The 19,832-nt window shown below is 42.1% G+C and overlaps 1 protein-coding gene across 1 annotated transcript; it reads right to left on the bottom strand.

Annotated features, from left to right (window-relative positions):
• Nucleotides 1-3,804: 3,804 nt before the first annotated feature.
• Nucleotides 3,805-19,491, bottom strand: LOC143783427 (microtubule-associated serine/threonine-protein kinase 4-like). Its single transcript, XM_077271839.1, has 19 exons — nt 19,229-19,491; nt 18,890-18,991; nt 18,353-18,446; nt 17,843-17,910; nt 17,397-17,482; nt 16,018-16,226; nt 15,102-15,240; nt 14,869-15,001; nt 14,557-14,722; nt 14,295-14,396; nt 13,935-14,057; nt 8,323-8,435; nt 8,140-8,231; nt 7,698-7,783; nt 5,316-5,396; nt 5,082-5,162; nt 4,849-4,929; nt 4,507-4,587; nt 3,805-4,279 (listed from the first exon to the last, which is right to left on the bottom strand). The coding sequence occupies exons 1-19, from the start codon at nt 19,454-19,456 to the stop codon at nt 4,182-4,184; spliced, it is 2,163 nt and encodes a 720-aa protein (XP_077127954.1). The 5' UTR covers nt 19,457-19,491; the 3' UTR covers nt 3,805-4,181.
• Between the last annotated feature and the right edge of the window lie 341 nt (nt 19,492-19,832).

The raw sequence follows: 19,832 nt of genomic DNA, 5'->3' as shown, positions 1-19,832 counted from the left end.
TATATATATATATATATATATATATATATATATATATATATATATATATATATATATATACAGTATATATATATATATATATATATATATATATATATATATATATATATATATTGAGAGTAACTTGGTTACACTGGTTCTGTACACCCAGCATCATCAGATTGTACTGTAGCAGAGATGAGGTCACATACAGGTCACCAGACTCCATAAAGGGAAGGGGGGGCATCAGCACACAGCAGCATACAATGCACAGACATGAAGCCTCTTACCCTCATATATATATATATATATATATATACGGTATATATACACCATCCTGTTACTGCTCCCCATCACCAGTGACTAGTACCTGTAATTGCCCAGCTCCACACTAACAATAGCAGACACCATGTGTCAATGCTCTGACCCATCATACAGATACCCAAAACTCATGAAGACTCAGTATAATACAGCAGAAATATGACTCCACAGCCATGTCTGTATGGAGGTCACACAGGAGCTGTCTCTGCCGTGTGTGAGGCAACTTGTAACAGACACATGAGGGAACATGGCAGCTACATGAATCTCTGAGGTAATATTGCTCCCAAATAAGATGTAAGCTGATACTACACTAATACATGATGAATGTGGAGTAGTATATCAGCCATGTCTGCAGGGAGGTACACATGAGGGAACATGGTGGCTACATGAATTTCTGAGGTAAAATTGATCCCATATACAGTGCCTACAAGTAGTATTCAACCCCCTGCAGATTTAGCAGGTTTACACATTTGGAATTAACTTGGCATTGTGACATTTGGACTGTAGATCAGCCTGGAAGTGTGAAATGCACTGCAGCAAAAAAGAATGTGATTTCTTTGTTTATTTTTTTTTTAAATTGTGAAAAGTATTTTCAGAGGGTCATTTATTATTCAACCCCTCAACCCACCAGAATTCTGTTTGGTTCCCCTAAAGTATTAAGAAGTAGATCAGGCACAAAGAACAATGAGCTTCACATGTTTGGATTAATTATCTCTTTTTCCAGCCTTTTCTGACTATTTAAGACCCTCCCCAAACTTGTGAACAGCACTCATACATGGTCAACATGGGAAAGACAAAGGAGCATTCCAAGGCCATCAGAGACAAGATCGTGGATGGTCACAAGGCTGGCAAGGGGTACAAAACCCTTTCCAAGGAGTTGGGCCTACCTGTCTCCACTGTTGGGAGCATCATCCGGAAGTGGAAGGCTTATGGAACTACTGTTAGCCTTCCACGGCCTGGACAGCCTTTGAAAGTTTCCTCCCTTGCCGAGGCCAGGCTTGTCCGAAGAGACAAGGCTAACCCAAGGACAACAAGGAAGGAGCTCCGGGAAGATCTCATGGCAGTGGGGACATTGGTTTCAGTTAATTCCATAAGTAACGTACTCCACCGCAATGGTCTCCGTTCCAGACGAGCCCGTAAGGTACCTTTACTTTGAAAGCGTCATGTCAAGGCTCGACTACAGTTTGCTCATGATCACTTGGAGGACTCTGAGACTGACTGGTTCAAGGTTCTCTGGTCTGATGAGACCAAGATCGAGATCTTTGGTGCCAACCACACACGTGACGTTTGGAGACTGGATGGCACTGCATACGACCCCAAGAATACCATCCCTACAGTCAAGCATGGTGGTGGCAGCATCATGCTGTGGGGCTGTTTCTCAGCCAAGGGGCCTGGCCATCTGGTCCGCATCCATGGGAAGATGGATAGCACGGCCTACCTGGAGATTTTGGCCAAGAACCTCCGCTCCTCCATCAAGGATCTTAAGATGGGTCATCATTTCATCTTCCAACAAGACAACGACCCAAAGCACACAGCCAAGAAAACTAAGGCCTGGTTCAAGAGGCAAAAAATCAAGGTGTTGCAGTGGCCTAGTCAGTCTCCTGACCTTAACCCAATTGAAAACTTGTGGAAGGAGCTCAAGATTAAAGTCCACATGAGACACCCAAAGAACCTAGATAACTTGGAGAAGATCTGCATGGAGGAGTGGGCCAAGATAACTCCAGAGACCTGTGCCGGCCTGATCAGGTCTTATAAAAGACGATTATTAGCTGTAATTGCAAACAAAGGTTATTCCACAAAATATTAAACCTAGGGGTTGAATAATAATTGACCCACACTTTTATGTTTAAAATTTATAAAAATTTAACTGAGCAACAAAACTTTTTGGTTTGTAAGATTTATGCATCTGTTAATAAATCCTGCTCTTGTTTGAAGTTTGAAGGCTCTAACTTATTTGCATCTTATTAAACCTGCTAAATCTGCAGGGGGTTGAATACTACTTGTAGGCACTGTATGATGTAGGAGCTGATACTACACTAATACATGATGTGTGAGGTGAATGTGCTCCTATCAGCTATAATGTGAGGTGATAACCCCAGTATTATACTCCCTGAAACTGCAGACATGTTTCCTTAATGTTTCATCCTGTGAGAGAAAGAGGGAGAGCCAGAGTTGCCTCCCCTATATAAGCCCACCCTCCTCACAGTAATACACCAGGCACAAACATCTAAACTCCTTCCTCTTAAAGCAACAACACTCTTTTTAAAATCTACACTGCAATACAAACAAAAGCTGCAGGAGTTCTCTGTCCGCCCATCCCCAAGTCATGTCCAACTCCGTCTAGTCTCAGGTGGTTTCTTGACAAATGTAATATAATTTTTATATTTTCATACTGTACATTGTTCTATTGACTTTTTTTATCAGTTCTCTGGTGTTTTGCTCCCTTTAATGCTCAGATTAGTCTTTCTTCGGAATTCATATCCTAGACGTATGCACACACATACTTCCTGTATTTATACAGTTATATAATTTATAACCTTGTGTACCTATGTGCATATATATATTCATCTAGTCTCCTACGACTCCTCTTAATTTATGTAATTACATACTGTATGTACAAATCCTCTTATAAGTTGTGAGGGGTCATATAAGAAGACATGTACTTTACAGCTGAGCCCCTAATCTTTTAGGACCCTAGCAACACCTCTGGTCTGTAGTGTAGTGTGTGTTAATATATTCACCTACCACCAAGTTCTCCGGTATTTAGCGCCATTCGCTCCTCTTCTGAGTGATGTCACCGCTCACCAGACAGACCGGGTCACACTGCGCTCTAGGTAACCCGAATGTGGCTTTAACACTGTAAGCCTATGGAGCGTCAGAACAAGGCCCCATAGGTTTGCATTATAGAAGAGACTTCTGGCCCACACCGAGAGCATAGAGTGAGCCGAAGAGTCTGAAGAGCGATGACAGGAGATTCCGACAGCTAAATATGAAAGGGTTATTTACAGTTAGAGCAGTCAAACTGTGGAATGCCCAACCACAAGAACTAGTAATGGCAGACACTACAACAGCTTTTAAGAAGGGCTGGATGATTTTCTCAATACACATAACATTGTGGGTTACATTTAATGTAGTGACAAAATGGACAATTGCTGGAGACAGTTTAAACTTGATGGACCTAGGTCTTTTTTCAACCTATGTATGTAATTATGTAGCTACGACATCACACAAAAGAGGAGCCGGACAGAGCTTGATCCCAGAGAAGACGGTAGTAGGGAAGTATATCACCCCACCACACTACAGTTCATACACGTTTAGTGAAAAAACAAAACTTCATGAGGGTGCTTCAAACATGTACGACGGACAGTATTGGTATGCCATATATTTCAGAAATACTCTATTGCAAAGGAACATTAATTCAAATGTTTTACTTAATTTTTTTAAATTAGGAACTGCATGGAAGAATGATGTGATGTGCTTCAAGGAGCCTTCATCTTCTGCAGATGCTTTTTGCTGGTCAGAAGGCCACAGGTAGATATTAGAAATCTTTCGGCACAGGTATTATATATTACATGTATTTGTGCGCCATCATATTCCACAGAAAATTCCCTATCATTATATGTCTTTATATATACAATAAATAATAATAATAATAATAATGTCTTTGGATGTGGGAGGAAACCGGAGAACCCGGAGGAAACCCACGCAAACACGGGGAGAACATGCAAACTCCTTGCAGATGTTTTCCTTAGTGACATTTAAACCCAGGATCCCAGTGCTGCAAAGCAACAGTGCTAACCACTGAGCCGCCGTGCTGCCCAAGTACAGCTTTGATGATGGACTTGCTGTATTTCTTCAGGGCACTAGATGTATATGGTGCCCTAACGACAGATTGGAAAAATGCATCTTTTTCTGATGCTGCGAGCAGCCCTAGATAATCCACGCCGGCAGGATGATATAATCCGGCGGAAGATGGAACCTATGAGAAGAGATATAAAACTAATGTAAGTAATAGGACTCTATATTAGAAGATACTGCTTTGGTGTCATTATGGCAGGAGGGTAGAGAAATCTTATCTGTGCAGAGGAACAGGATCATTGTCAGTCATCATACATGTGACAATCCCACCACTGACAGATAACATCTCCACATGAATTATTCTCACTGGCCAACATCAAACAACATAGACCTTATTATCACACTTACGTCTCCTAGGTTCTCGCTCTTCTACTATTTTGGCATTTTGCTCTTCTACCAGTTTTATTGCAGACTTATTTTTCTTCTCAACTAGAAATTCATATAAAAAGTAAAAAAAACAAGTCAATGATCATTGTCAGTCATCATACATGTGGCAATCGTACCACTGGGAGTTAACATCTCCTCGTGAATAATTCTCAATCGCCGACATCAGACAGCATAAAAAAACAAGTCAATAATCATTGTTAGTCATAGATGTGACAATCCCGCCACTGACATATAATATATTCCCCTCGTGAATCATTTTCAGTCACCGACATCAGACAACATAGACCTTATTGTCACACTTACCTCTGCTAGGTTCTGTCTCTGCGACTATTTCTAGGTCTTTATCTTCTCCCAGTTTTAATGCAGATGTATTTTTCGTCTCAACTGGAAATTCATATAAAAAAGTAAGAAAAACAAGTCAATAACCATTGTTAGTCATAGATGTGAAAATCCCACCATTGACATATAATATATCCTCCTCGTGAATCATTTTCAGTCGCGACATCAGACAACATAGACCTTATTGTCACACTTACCTCTGCTAGGTTCAGTCTCTGGGACTATTTCTGGGTTTTGCTCTTCTCCCAGTTTTACTGCAGATGTATTTGTCGTCTCAACTGGAAATTCATGTAAAAATGTAAGAAAAACAAGTCAATAATCATTGTTAGTCATAGATGTGAAAATCCCACCAATGACATATAATATATTCTCCTCGTGAATTATTCTTAGTTGCCGACATCAGACAACATAGACCTTGTTGTCACACTTACCTCTACTAGGTTCTGTCTCTGCAACTATTTCTGGGTTTAGCTCTTCTCCCAGGTTCAATACAGATTTATTTTTCTTCTCAACTGGAAATTCATATAAAAAAGTAAGAAAAACAAAAGTCAATGATAAACTCCTATGAGATTAGATTTATATCTTCATCTAGTAGAGTTATTTTATTTTTGTACCTTACAGTACTGGGATTCTGGCATTGCACCATAAGGCTATTGCCACTAGCAGCTTTTTGCAGCGTTTTTTCATTTAATTGTAAACTACTTTTTACAGTGATAGCAAAAGCTATGAGATGTCAGAAATCTCATGCAGACATTTGTTTTTTTTCCTAGCTAGATCTGAGAGTCTCAGTGTTTTTGAAATCTGAATCATGTCAGTTCTTTCAGCATTTTTGCAGTGTTTTTTCAACCACAGGAAGCAATGCACATACATGGGGAAAAGCCAAAAAGCGGCGGCACATGCACACTACAGTATTTTGATCTGCCTTCAGCAGGGCAGAGAGAAGTGTGCCTGCGCAGGAACGTGATGGGGGAACACTATGTGGATGACATAGGACCCATCACCCACACAAAGCTGAGGAGAACGGCATCGCCAGAAGAGAGGAGGCTCTGGATTAAGACCAGTGATGCCCATTTGTGAGTATAATAAAATGTCTTTTTTTTGCATGGCATCTTGGAGACTTATATACAGAAATTCCAGAATGCTGTAACACAGAGCTGAAAGGTGGAGGTCTTAGGTTATATGATAAAAATCTGGTGACAGGATCTCTTTAATATGACATTAGTTGCAGCAGCGTTATCATGTAGTCCATTACTTAAAACATCTGTGTCACATTAACCCCTTCCCGACATGTGACGGTATAGTACGTCACATGTCGGGACCCCCGCTTTGATGTGCGCTCCGGCGGTGAGCGCACATCAAAGTCGCGACATGTCAGCTGTTTTTTACAGCTGACATGTGCGCGCAATAGCGGCGGGTGAAATCGCGATCACCCGCCGCTATTAACTAGTTAAATGCCGCTGTCAAACTCAGACAGCGGCATTTAACTACCGCATCCGGCCGTGCGGCCGGATATGAGCGCATCGCCGACCCCCGTCACATGATCGGGGGTCGGCGATGTGTCAGGAAGGTAACCATAGAGGTCCTTGAGACCTCTATGGTTACTGATTGCCGGTGGCTGTGAGCGCCCCCCTGTGGTCGGCGCTCACAGCACACCTGCAAATCTGCTGTGTAGCAGCGATCTTATGATCACTGCTGCATAGCAGAGCCGATCGGGCTGTGCCTGCTTCTAGCCTCCCATGGAGGCTATAGAAGCATGGCAAAAGTAAAAAAAAAAAGTTTTTAAAAATGTAAAAAAAATATAAAAGTTTAAATCACCCCCCTTTCGCCCCAATCAAAATAAATCAATAAAAAAAAAACCCAACCTACACATATTTGGTATCGCCGCGTTCAGAATCGCCCGATCTATCAATAAAAAAAAAGCATTAACCTGATCGCTAAATGGCGTAATGAGAAAAAAATTCGAAACGCCAGATTTACGTTTTTTTGGTCGCCACGACATTGCATTAAAATGCAATAACGGGCGATCAAAAAAACGTATCTACACCAAAATGCTATCATTAAAAACGCCAGCTCGGCACGCAAAAAATAAGCCCTCACCTGACCCCAGATCACGAAAAATGGAGACGCTACGAGTATCGGAAAATGGCGCAATTTTGTTTTGTTTTGTTTTTTGCAAAGTTTGGAATTTTTTTTCACCACTTAGGTGAAAAATAACCTAGTCATGTTAGGTGTCTATAAACTCGTAGTGACCTGGAGAATCATAATGGCAGGTCAGTTTTAGCATTTAGTGAACCTAGCAAAATAGGCAAGCAAAAAACAAGTGTGGGATTGCACTTTTTTTGCAATTTCACTGCACTTGGAATTTTTTTCCCGTTTTCTAGTACACGACATGCTAAAACCAATGATGTCGTTCAAAAGTACAACTCGTCCCGCAAAAAATAAGCCCTCACATGGCCAAATTGACGGAAAAATAAAAAAGTTATGGCTCTGGGAAGGAGGGTAGCGAAAAACGAAAATGGAAAAACGGAAAAAGCTCCGGGGGTGAAGGGGTTAATGGTACATATAGGGTTAGTTTGAGGCCTGTTTGAGCCATAGGCACAGTATTCATGATCAGTATCAGGCACCAGACTGTATGGTCCTTTATGTCTTTTAATGCACAGCATGAAAGTGTGAGAATTTTATACATTGAAGTGTTGGATTGTTGATTATTTTAAAGGCACAAAAAGCAGTGATTTTCTGAGCCCTCATGTAACATTCGCATTACACTTTTTGATCACTGGCTATAACAAGATGTCCTATAGACCTGCACATACCTGACAATATGGGAGAGGGTGTCTTGCTGTTAGCAGTGAAATACTCACTATCACCATCACTTGTACTAGACGAAGATTCTTTCTGCCTGTTTGGGAGAAGAAAAATAAATAAATCACAAGTGAAAGCAATTAAAAATAAAAAGTCTCCTTTCTGTATGGTCAATTAGGACACTTGGACAAAATGGAGGGGATACCTTGCACAGGACTGCCTTCTATCAGCAAGAATGAATAATAACTAGTAATAAAGGGCTTTAATGAACTGGAAATGAAAGGCTGGTCACAATGATCAGCTGTTATCACCAGCGTTATCACAAGCCAGACCCTACAGTTATGATCAATCATGGGTTGGTGGGTTCTGGATTTAGTATTGTGTCATATGTGTCTTGTAATTGGTATTCTGAAGATATGTCAGTACTATACCCCATAATAATAATCTACTCACACGTCTGAGTGTTTTGTGCTGGTCTCTAAAGGACAATCTGGAGATGGCTTGTGATCTTCATTGCTCATCATCCTGGTATTGGTTGGATATAGCTAAAATACACAGAGTAAAATTAATTGTATATACAGTATTTTAAATCTATTTTTAGTTATCGTTTTGTGTACTTACTGATCACATACTTACCTTAGAAAGTCTTTCAGAAGATGATACATAGTTTAAGCTTTCTGGCCAGTTACTGACCTTCTCACTTGTGTCACCCTCATCTGAATACGTATATTTGGGTCTCCTAATGTCAGCTACAAAATACAAGTATTATCAGAGATTATTAATATAATCACAGACAGTCACCATCTTATTACTAATAATGATGGGAACATATTGTCACATAAATGAAAGACAAGACAAAAGGCAGCTTTAACCCCTTCCCGACCCATGACGCCACGTAGGCGTCATGAAAACCCGTGCCAATCCGACCCATGACGCCTATGTGGCGTCATGGAATGATCGCGTCCCTGCAGATCGGGTGAAGGGGTTAACTCCTATTTTACCCGATCTGCAGGGAGAGGGGAAGTGGTACTTCAGCCCAGGGGGGGTGGCTTCACCCCCCCGTGGCTACGATCGCTCTGATTGGCTGTTGAAAGTGAAACTGCCAATCAGCGATTTGTAATATTTCACCTAAAAAACTGGTGAAATATTACAATCCAGCCATGGCCGATGCTGCAATATCATCGGCCATGGCTGGAAATACTAAAGTGACCCCCCCCACACCCACCGATCGCCCCCCCAGTCCTCCGTTATGGGGTCCGGTCCCCTCCGTCCGCCTGCCGGCTCCCCCGTCCTCCTGTCCGCTCCCTCCTTGCTCATATCCACCCCCCCTGTGCTCCGATCCCCCCCCCTGTGCTCCGATCCACCCCCCCCGCCACCCCTTCATACTTACCGATCCTCCCGGTGTCCGTACGTCTGCTCGCTGGGCGCCGCCATCTTCCAAAATGGCGGACGCATGCTCAGTGCGCCCGCCGAATCTGCCAGTCGGCAGATTCCTTACAAGTACATTTTGATCGCTGTGGTAGGTTCTACCACAGCGATCAAAATAAAAAAAATAATAAATAACCCCCCCCCCTTTATCACCCCCATAGGGACAATAATAAAATAAAGAATTTTTTTTTTTTTTTTTTCGTTTTCCACTAGGGTTAGGGTTAGAACTAGGGTTAGAACTAGGGGTAGGGTTAGGGGTAGGGTTAGGGTTACGGGTAGGGTTAGGGGTAGGGTTATGGCATGTGCACACAGAGCGGATCGGCCGCGGATCCGCAGCGGATCGGCCGCGGATCCGCAGCGGATCGGCCGCGGATCCGCAGCGGATCGGCAGCGGATCGGCCGCGGATCCGCAGCGGATCCGCAGCGGATCGGCAGCGGATCCGCAGCGGATTGGCAGCGGATCCGCAGCGGATTGGCCGCGGATCCGCAGCGGATCGGCAGCGGATCGGCCGCGGATCCGCAGCGGATCCGCAGCGGATTGGCCGCGGATCCGCAGCGGATTGGCCGCTGCGAATTCGAAGCAGTTTTCCATCAGGTTTACAGTACCATGTACACCTAAGGAAAACAAAATCCGCTGTGCCCATGGTGCGGAAAATTCCGTGCAGAAACGCTGCGTTGTATTTTCCGCAGCATGTCAATTCTTTGTGCGGATTCCGCAGCGTTTTACACCTGTTCCTCAATAGGAATCCGCAGGTGAAATCCGCACAAAAAAACACTGGAAATCTGCTGTAAATCCGCAGGTAAAACGCAGTGCCTTTTACCTGCAGATTTTTCAAAAATCGTGCGGAAAAATCTCACACGAATCCGCAACGTGGGCACATAGCCTTAGGGTTAGGGTTGGAATTAGAGTTAGGGTTGGAATTAGGGCTAGGGTTTGAAATAGGGTTAAGATTAGGCTTGTGGTTAGGGTTACGGATAGGGTTAGGGGTGTGTTGGGGTTACAGTTGTGGTTAGGGTTGGGATTAGGGTTACGGTTGGGATTAGGGTTAGGATTAGGGTTGGAATTAGGGTTACGGGTGTGTTGCGGTTAGGGTTGTGGTTAGGGGTGTGTTGGGGTTAGGGTTGTGATTAGGGTTATGGCTACAGTTGGGATTAGGATTAGGGGTGTGTTGGGGTTAGTGTTGAAGTTAGAATTGAGGGGTTTCCACTGTTTAGGCACATCAGGGGTCTCCAAACGCAACATGGCGCCACCATTGATTCCAGCCAATCTTGCGTTCAAAAAGTCAAATGGTGCTCCCGCCCTTCCAAGCCCCGACGTGCGCCCAAACAGTGGTTTACCCCCACATTTGGGGTACCAGCGTACTCAGGACAAACTGGGAAACAACTGTTGGGGTCCAATTTCTCCTGTTACCCTTGCAAAAATAAAAAAATACTTGCTAAAACATAATTTTTGAGGAAAGAACAATTATTTTTTATTTTCACGGCTCTGCGTTATAAACTTCTGTGAAGCACTTGGGGGTTGAAAGTGCTCACCACACATCTAGATAAGTTCCTTCGGGGGTCTAGTTTCCAAAATGGGGTCACTTGTGGGGTGTTTCTACTGTTTAGGCACATCAGGGGCTCTGCAAATGCAATGTGACGCCCGCAGACCATTCCATCAAAGTCTGCATTTCAAATGTCACTACTTCCCTTCCGAGCCCTGACGTGCGCCCAAACAGTGGTTTACCCCCACATATGGGGTATCAGCGTACTCACAACAAACTGGGCAACAAATATTGGGGTCCAAATTCTCCTGTTACCCTTGTGAAAATAAAAAATTGCTTGCTAAAACATCTTTTTTGAGGAAAGAAAAATGATTTTTTTATTTTCACGGCTCTGCGTTGTAAACTTCTGTGAAGCACCTGGGGGTTGAACGTGCTCACCACACATCTAGATAAGTTCCTTGGGGGGTCTAGTTTCCAAAATGGGGTCACTTGTGGGGGGTTTCTACTGTTTAGGCACATCAGGGGCTCTGCAAATGCAATGTGACGCCCGCAGACCATTCCATCAAAGTCTGCATTTCAAATGTCACTACTTCCCTTCCGAGCCCTGACGTGCGCCCAAACAGTGGTTTACCCCCACATATGGGGTATCAGCGTACTCACAACAAACTGGGCAACAAATATTGGGGTCCAAATTCTCCTGTTACCCTTGTGAAAATAAAAAATTGCTTGCTAAAACATCTTTTTTGAGGAAAGAAAAATGATTTTTTATTTTCACGGCTCTGCGTTGTAAACTTCTGTGAAGCACTTGGGGGTTGAACGTGCTCACCACACATCTAGATAAGTTCCTTGGGGGGTCTAGTTTCCAAAATGGGGTCACTTGTGGGGGGTTTCTACTGTTTAGGCACATCAGGGGCTCTGCAAATGCAATGTGACGCCCGCAGACCATTCCATCAAAGTCTGCATTTCAAATGTCACTACTTCCCTTCCGAGCCCTGACGTGCGCTCAAACAGTGGTTTACCCCCACATATGGGGTATCAGCGTACTCACAACAAACTGGGCAACAAATATTGGGGTCCAAATTCTCCTGTTACCCTTGTGAAAATAAAAAATTGCTTGCTAAAACATCTTTTTTGAGGAAAGAAAAATGATTTTTTATTTTCACGGCTCTGCGTTGTAAACTTCTGTGAAGCACTTGGGGGTTGAACGTGCTCACCACACATCTAGATAAGTTCCTTGGGGGGTCTAGTTTCCAAAATGGGGTCACTTGTGGGGGGTTTCTACTGTTTAGGCATATCAGGGACTCTGCAAACGTAACATGATGCCCGCAGACCATTCCATCAAAGTCTGCATTCCAAAATGTCACTACTTCCCTTCCGAGCCCCGGCATGTGCCCAAACAGTGGTTTACCCCCACATATGGGGTATCAGCGTACTCAGGAGAAACTGGACAACAACTTTTTGGGTCCAATTTCTCCTGTTACTCTTGCAAAAATAAAAAATTCTGGGCTAAAAAATATTTTTGAGGAAAGGAAACACATTTATTATTTTCACGGCTCTGCGTTATAAACTTCTGTGAAGCACTTGGGGGTTCAAAGTGCTCACCACACATCTAGATTAGTTCCTTGGGAGGTCTAGTTTCCAAAATGGGGTCACTTGTGCGGGAGCTCCAATGTTTAGGCACACAGGGGCTCTCCAAACGCGACATGGTGTCCGCTAACGATTGGAGCTAATTTTCCATTCAAAAAGTCAAATGGCACGCCTCCCCTTCCGAGCCTTGCCGTGCACCCAAACAGTGGTTTACCCCCACATATGAGGTATCAGCATACTCAGGAGAAATTGCCCAACAAATTTTAGGATCCATTTTATCCTGTTGCCCATGTGAAAATGAAAGAATTGAGGCTAAAAGAAATTTTGTGTGAAAAAAAAGTACTTTTTCATTTTTGCGGATCAATTTGTGAAGCACCTGGGGGTTTAAAGTGCTCACTATGCCTCTAGATGAGTTCCTTGGGGGGTCTAGTTTCCAAAATGGGGTCACTTGTGGAGGAGCTCCAATGTTTAGGCACACAGGGTCTTTCCAAACGCGACATGGTGTCCGCTAACGATGGAGATAATTTTTCATTCAAAAAGTCAAATGGCGCTCCTTCCCTTCCGAGCCTTACCATGTGCCCAAACAGTGGTTTACCCCCACATGTGAGGTATTGGTGTACTCAGGAGAAATTGCCCAACAAAATTTAGGATCCATTTTATCCTGTTGCCCATGTGAAAATGAAAAAATTGAGGCTAAAATAATTTTTTTGTGAAAAAAAAGTACTTTTTCATTTTTACGGATCAATTTGTGAAGCACCTGGGGGTTTAAAGTGCTCACTATGCATATAGATAAGTTCCTTGGGGGGTCTAGTTTCCAAAATGGGGTCACTTGTGGGGGAGCTCCAATGTTTAGGCACACGGGGGCTCTCCAAACGCGACATGGTGTCCGCTAAAGATTGGAGCCAATTTTTCATTCAAAAAGTCAAATGGCGCTCCTTCCCTTCCGAGCCCTGCCGTGCGCCCAAACAGTGGTTTACCCCCACATATGAGGTATCAGCGTACTCAGGACAAATTGGACAACAACGTCCGTGGTCCAGTTTCTCCTTTTACCGCTGGGAAAATAAAAAAATTGTTGCTAAAAGATCATTTTTGTGACTAAAAAGTTAAATGTTCATTTTTTCCTTCCATGTTGCTTCTGCTGCTGTGAAACACCTGAAGGGTTAATAAACTTCTTGAATGTGGTTTTGAGCACCTTGAGGGGTGCAGTTTTTAGAATGGTGTCACTTTTGGGTATTTTCAGCCATATAGAACCCTCAAAATGACTTCAAATGTGAGGTGGTCCCTAAAAAAAATGGTTTTGTAAATTTTGTTGTAAAAATGAGAAATCACTGGTCAAATTTTAACCCTTATAACTTCCTAGCAAAAAAAAAAATTGTTTCCAAAATTGTGCTGATGTAAAGTAGACATGTGGGAAACGTTATTTATTAACTATTTTGTGTCACATAACTCTCTGGTTTAACAGAATAAAAATTCAAAATGTGAAAATTGCGAAATTTTCAAATTTTTTGCCAAATTTCCGTTTTTTTTCACAAATAAACTCAGAAATTATCGACCTAAATTTACCACTAACATGAAGCCCAATATGTCACGAAAAAACAATCTCAGAATCGCTAGGATCCGTTGAAGCGTTCCTGAGTTATTACCTCATAAAGGGACACTGGTCAGAATTTCAAAAAACGGCAAGGTCATTAAGGCCAAAATAGGCTGGGTCATGAAGGGGTTAACCAGATGATGTCTCATTCTACTTACATTGAAAGTAGCGGGTGTCCTCCTCTGAACTAAGATCTGGCCTATACAATGGCTTCAGGTTTTGAAGGTTCTCAAAATCTAACTTATTCAGGAATGGATGACTCTTGATCTCATTTGCTCCTCCTGGAAAAGGAAGACAAGAAAAAAGTGATCCAGACAATGTTAGGAAGAATGTACATGTTATGTTAATCTAAACTGAAGACATAGCAGAGCCAAAATATACTGTAAGCCACAGCATGAAGAATGGGGAATAGACAAGAAGGTAAATCAGAGACCTCAGTTCTGATCCTCATGGAAATTATCTATTTGTCAGGTCACAGAGGAGTAATAAATCATTATTAATACTACTATATACATTACCTGTCCCAAGTCTATGTGTTGGATCTTTTCTGAGCAGCTGAGTCATGAAGTCTTGAGCATCAGGATTATCAGTAGAATTTTGAATTTTCAAAGTGATGTTATCTGTTATATAAAAAGTAAATATTACAGAAAAGAAAATCTCTACATTTACTGTCATTTAAAAAAAATGATCAAAAACAACAAGTACGTAAACCAAAGAATGAACCTAACAACTGAACCAAATTACTATGGCATCACACAGCATTCAGATTATTTTACTTACCCACGAGGATACTATAGAAAATATGTTTTTTGCGTCTTCCGTTAAATGGCACATGACCGGTAAGAAATTCATATAAGATGATCCCTATTGCCCACCAGTCAATAGGCCTTCCATAGCCCTTCCTTAAGATGACTTCTGGGGCTGTATAATGATTGGTGCCAGTTATCTGGAAACCAACAGAACAAGGAGAAGATTATCAATGAAAATAACTGTGACAAATAATATCAGTGGAAAAGTTTTCTATGTGAGCAAATATCAGAGAAACAGATATAGATCAGATCTGTAAAGAGTAAGTTTTTATGTAAAGCTAACCCCATCATCATGGAACTCTCTGGCTATGTCTTTAGCTCGAGCCTTGTAAATGTCTGATGTTGGTCTCATGAGTCCGAGTCTTGAAAGCCCAAAATCGGTGACTTTGATATGTCCAGTTGATGATATCATGAGACTGTGAAAGAAAAGATATTGTCAGCCCTAAGTAATAACCCATAGACTGTATACCAAACTATAACTGTCTCTCCCTTTATTATACTGCTGCATTCACTTACTTTTCAGGCTTCAGGTCTCGGTGAACCACACCATAGCTGTGCAGATATTCCACAGCAAGAACCGTTTCCGCAATGTAGATGCGGGCCAAGTCGAGGGGTAAATGACCATAAAACTGTAGGAGAATGTTACAGTCTCCTCCTAAAGCAAAAAGCAAATATGACAGGTGAGAGTTTGTTACAATGTAAATTACACATGATGAGTGTGAATGAGAAATAAGCTGAGACATTGGGGCAGGGAGTCAATCATAGAAATGCACTGTGTGATGTAGAGCGTATACTGTATACTGCAGAGTAGTCCTATACAATAAGAGAGCTCAGATCTGCCCCCTGCTGGTAACCTCTTACATTGCACTGTCAATCTCAGACATTGGCATTTACAGCAGGTGACCTGGTGGCGAGCTGCTCTGTGCACTCATCGCCCCATTCCATATCAGTGGTTTGCTATGGCTGCTGAGTGTCTGCGGAAGACTACTATCCTTGCCATTACGGTATTTCTGTGAAGGTCAGTGTGTAGCTTGGCTTCATAGGGGAGCAAGATTTTCACCACATTCTGCAATACCCATGTTGCAGTACATAGTAAATATGATTATATAATTGCAAATTCAGGTCCCTTATGGAGATTTAAAAAAAATAATAATTAAAATATTTGTGGAAAAAAAATTAAATATAAAAATCACTTTTTCTCCTTTCAAAATAAATACTAAAAAAAATAATAAACTCAGATGGCATTGCAGTGTTTTTGTTGCCCCATCATAAAAGAATGCAATAAGAAGCAATGAAAATTATTATGTCAGAAAGATGTAATCCTCGTAAACTGTTCTTATGAGCATGTAGAGTAATGAAATATGAATACATTGGGACCTTTATATATTTAAGCAGATATGGGCTGGATATAGATACAATGGTTATGTTTTACCTGCTTCAAAGTCCATGACCATACACAGATGGTGTTTAGTTGGGAAGGAACAAAATGTGGAGACAACAAAGGGACAATCGGAGAATATTGCGATATCCCTTTCCACATAGGCCTTTTTAAGAAGGAATGGATCATGCAGGTTACTCCTGGCTTGTTTCTTCATAGCGAATACCTTCTTTGTGCCTTTATGACGCACTAAGTGGACGGCCCTGTAGAGGAGAAAAATCCATAATTTATACAGAATTCTTACTAACAGTCTGTCTATATGTCAAAAGATCTTCTGTACTAATAGTTAATAGTAGATGTACGGCCGTCACTAGAAATCAGTGTCTGGAAATACACAAAATAACTCAGCATGAATGATCACCTATGGGAGGTTCTCATCCATATCACATCCTAACTGAGCTGAATAGTGTTCAATAGATGTGGACTAGATGACGATGTAGATTAGATCTAGTGCACAGTGGTGTCTATAACAACAACAGATCGCCACACAAAAAAAAAAAAAGCCCTAACAAAGCTCTAACGGACAAAAAAAAAATGTCACAGGTCCTGGAAAACAGTAACATTTACAGTAGATGTGGACTCATATACAGGAATTTCTCTAAAGGTACCGTCACACTAAACGATATCGCTAGCGATCCGTGACGTTGCAGCGTCCTCGCTAGCGATATCGTTTAGTTTGACACGCAGCAGCGATCAGGATCCTGCTGTGATGTCGCTGAATAAAGTCCAGAACTTTATTTGGTCGTCCGATCGCCGTGTATCGTTGTGTTTGACACCAAAAGCAACGATACCAGCGATGTTTTACACTGGTAACCAGGGTAAACATCGGGTTACTAAGCGCAGGGCCGCGCTTAGTAACCCGATGTTTACCCTGGTTACCAGCGTAAAAGTAAAAAAAACAAACAGTACATGCTCACCTGCGCGTCTCCCAGCGTCTGCTTCCTGCTCTGACTGAGATCCGGCCCTAAAGTGAAAGTGAAAGCACAGCGGTGACGTCACCGCTGTGCTGTTAGGGCCGGAGCTCAGTCCGTGTCAGGAAGCAGACGCTGGGGGACGCGCAGGTGAGCATGTACTGTTTGTTTTTTTTACTTTTACGCTGGTAACCAGGGTAAACATCGGGTTACTAAGCGCGGCCCTGCACTTAGCAACCAGATGTTTACCCTGGTTACCTGGGGACCTCGGCATCGTTGGTCGCTGGAGAGCGGTCTGTGTGACAGCTCTCCTGCGATCAAACAGCGACGCTGCAGCGATCGGCATCGTTGTCGCTATCGCTGCAGCGTCGCTTAATGTGACGGTACCTTAAGGCAGGACATATAGACAGAGGCATCATCAGAAGGAATTTGGGAAGAATGTAATTTATACATAAAGCTCACCCATAAGATCCACTGCCGATCTCTTTGATCTGGGTATAGTCGCTCATCCTTGGTTTATTCATAGGGCTCAATGATCTGATCACGGCCTAGAAGAATAAGAAATGACAATGAGACATAAATGTTGCAGGAAAATAAAAGCTGCAGAAGCAGGAACTTCTCTACATTATGTCCCTGCTGATTACACTGCAGCAGATGTAGAGGACATGATACAAGCAGGACGCTCCCCAGACACTATTATATTATGGGGATAGCCTCCATACACACATATCATTGTACTGGAGGGGATGGTAAGGGACATCACACAGAGGAGACAGGAATAATAATAATAATAGGTCCAATCTACATTAACAATAGAGTTAACCCGCTGTCTTATGGGGTGTAACATGTGATGTGTAATTCATACCCCGCTATCGGATGATCATACAGATGTTTTCTCTGATACTTACACTGGCAGATTCGGGGATCTCTGGTACCTCAGGTATTCCACCGTCAGCAGTTGCCGGCTCAGTTGTCTCTACATATTGATAAAATAATGAGACATCATGTATTAGATGATATCAATACTTAATATATAACACATCGATATAAGGAAGGAAAGACAAGTAAATGGTATAATACTAATTATATGGATTTTCTGCACATACTGTATATAATTATGGCACATTCATAGATAGATATACTCTACCATAAACTCTACCATAAATGTGTGATTGTTCGGGATCTCACAAGGACTTGAATAGGGACCATGTGAGGTTCTTTGTGCATTTTGGGGCTGAGAAGATCCCAGAAGATAGAACCAGAGGGGTTTTCAGAATTGCATGAGCTCTCTCCTTTATAGTCTATAGGAGGTCCAGGAGCCGTCTCCGGCCTCATACAGAGGGTGAAGAGTAAATTTATATATTCTCTGGTGTCTCCATAATATTAATGTTTGTAGGAATACAAGATGATCAGCTTACCTTCAGTCAGATCAGTTTTTAGCCCTGGCTCACTGGTATTGGGGTCAGCGATATTTCGTTGTTGCCCCTCTTTAGAGTCACCGTCCGGTGTTTCCTGATGGATATAATATGTACAATTAGTATAACTTTCACAAATACTTAATTACAGTACACAAAAGACAGAAAGGACTAAACCTGGATTTACATAATTGCGTGGACTATATACAGCCGCTCCGTCCAGTAAATCCACATTAATGTATAAGGGAGTTGTATGTACAACAGTTCTCCAATAACATCTATTACCAGAACTGCAGCATTTACAAGAAGGAAGATAAAACGAGACAGATGTGATATGAAAGGTCCACACCACTGAGTACAGCACAGACTGTCACCACAGAGGATGGAGTAGAGACAGGTGGCCGTAAAATATCCTGTACCTGCCTGGAGCGGACAGGGAGGCTTCTAAAATGAGAAATGTGACATTCTGCTATATTAATTAGTAATCTGGGGAAGATCAGACAAGAAAGACATGAGATATAGAAGATGACGGATTCTTACCAAATGCTTCAGTGAGCGGGCTATATACTCTAGTACATACAGGAACTTTTGGGCCAGTTGTTTAAAAAAGGCCAGATCTCCACATTGGGATCTTTCTTCCGCCTATAAAAATGGAAATAAAAGAGGAAAATTATGAGAGAAAGAAGAGAATATAGGACGCTATTTATGTCACCATTTTTCTCCTGCAATCTACAGCTACAATTAATACATATATGGATATTTCGTATAAGCTATAAATTGCTCTTGGCCAAAATACATATTTCATGTAAATAAACTTGTATTTTATAAATATTATTCTTTATTGTTTTATGTGCTTTGCCCAGATTGTCTGTTACTTACCTGTTGTACTAATGTCCTGATGTTCATCTGTAAATGCTCAAGATATTCTGAGCTTATACGACCTCCATGGTATTTGGTCAGGCAGTCGCTCACTAGCTTCATAACCAGCCGGTAAGTGAAGCTGAGGACGCCATCGGGTAGTGGTAGCACAATGTCAAGGGCATAGGTGGTAAGAATCCCCTTGAATAGTGCCAACACTTGACGTTTATCTGAAGAAATTCCAGACATTTCTAACAAATCCAAGCGCAGTCAGTATATCACCAGCTTTGCAGCCAATCACTGACGACAATGACATCTGGGCAGTAAGCACTCGGGTAAGTAGTGGCGGTGCATTGTGATGTCATCATGGAATCTTGTGGTGGAATGTTAATATTTCATCAGTGACATCATCATGGAATCCGGGGATGAAATCTTAACTCATTTACAACTTTGAAAGTATAGGTACATCCAAGGTTGTGTCCCTGTCTTTTTTAGGCAGCGCCAGAGCCTGCATCTCTACTCGCACATGACAGTTGATGTGATCAGCTGTCATGTCCTGCAAACAGATACAGATGGATTTTGGCTGTCAACTACTAAATGCCGCTGTCAATAACTGACAACGGCA

This window comes from Ranitomeya variabilis, chromosome 6 (assembly GCF_051348905.1).
Source record: "Ranitomeya variabilis isolate aRanVar5 chromosome 6, aRanVar5.hap1, whole genome shotgun sequence".
NCBI classification, from domain to species: Eukaryota; Metazoa; Chordata; class Amphibia; order Anura; family Dendrobatidae; genus Ranitomeya; species Ranitomeya variabilis.
Note: the sequence above shows the minus strand (reverse complement) of the source record. Positions and strands in the feature narration are given on the sequence as shown.

Coding starts and splice junctions, on each gene's coding strand:
- LOC143783427 (XM_077271839.1), bottom strand. CDS start 19,456: ATGTCTGGAATTTCTTCAGATAAACGTCAAGTGTTGGCACTATTCAAG. Junction 14,397..14,556: donor TTTCTATAGTATCCTCGTGG/GTAAGTAAAATA, acceptor TTTATATAACAG/ATAACATCACTTTGAAAATT. Junction 14,058..14,294: donor AACACATAGACTTGGGACAG/GTAATGTATATA, acceptor TTCCTTTTCCAG/GAGGAGCAAATGAGATCAAG.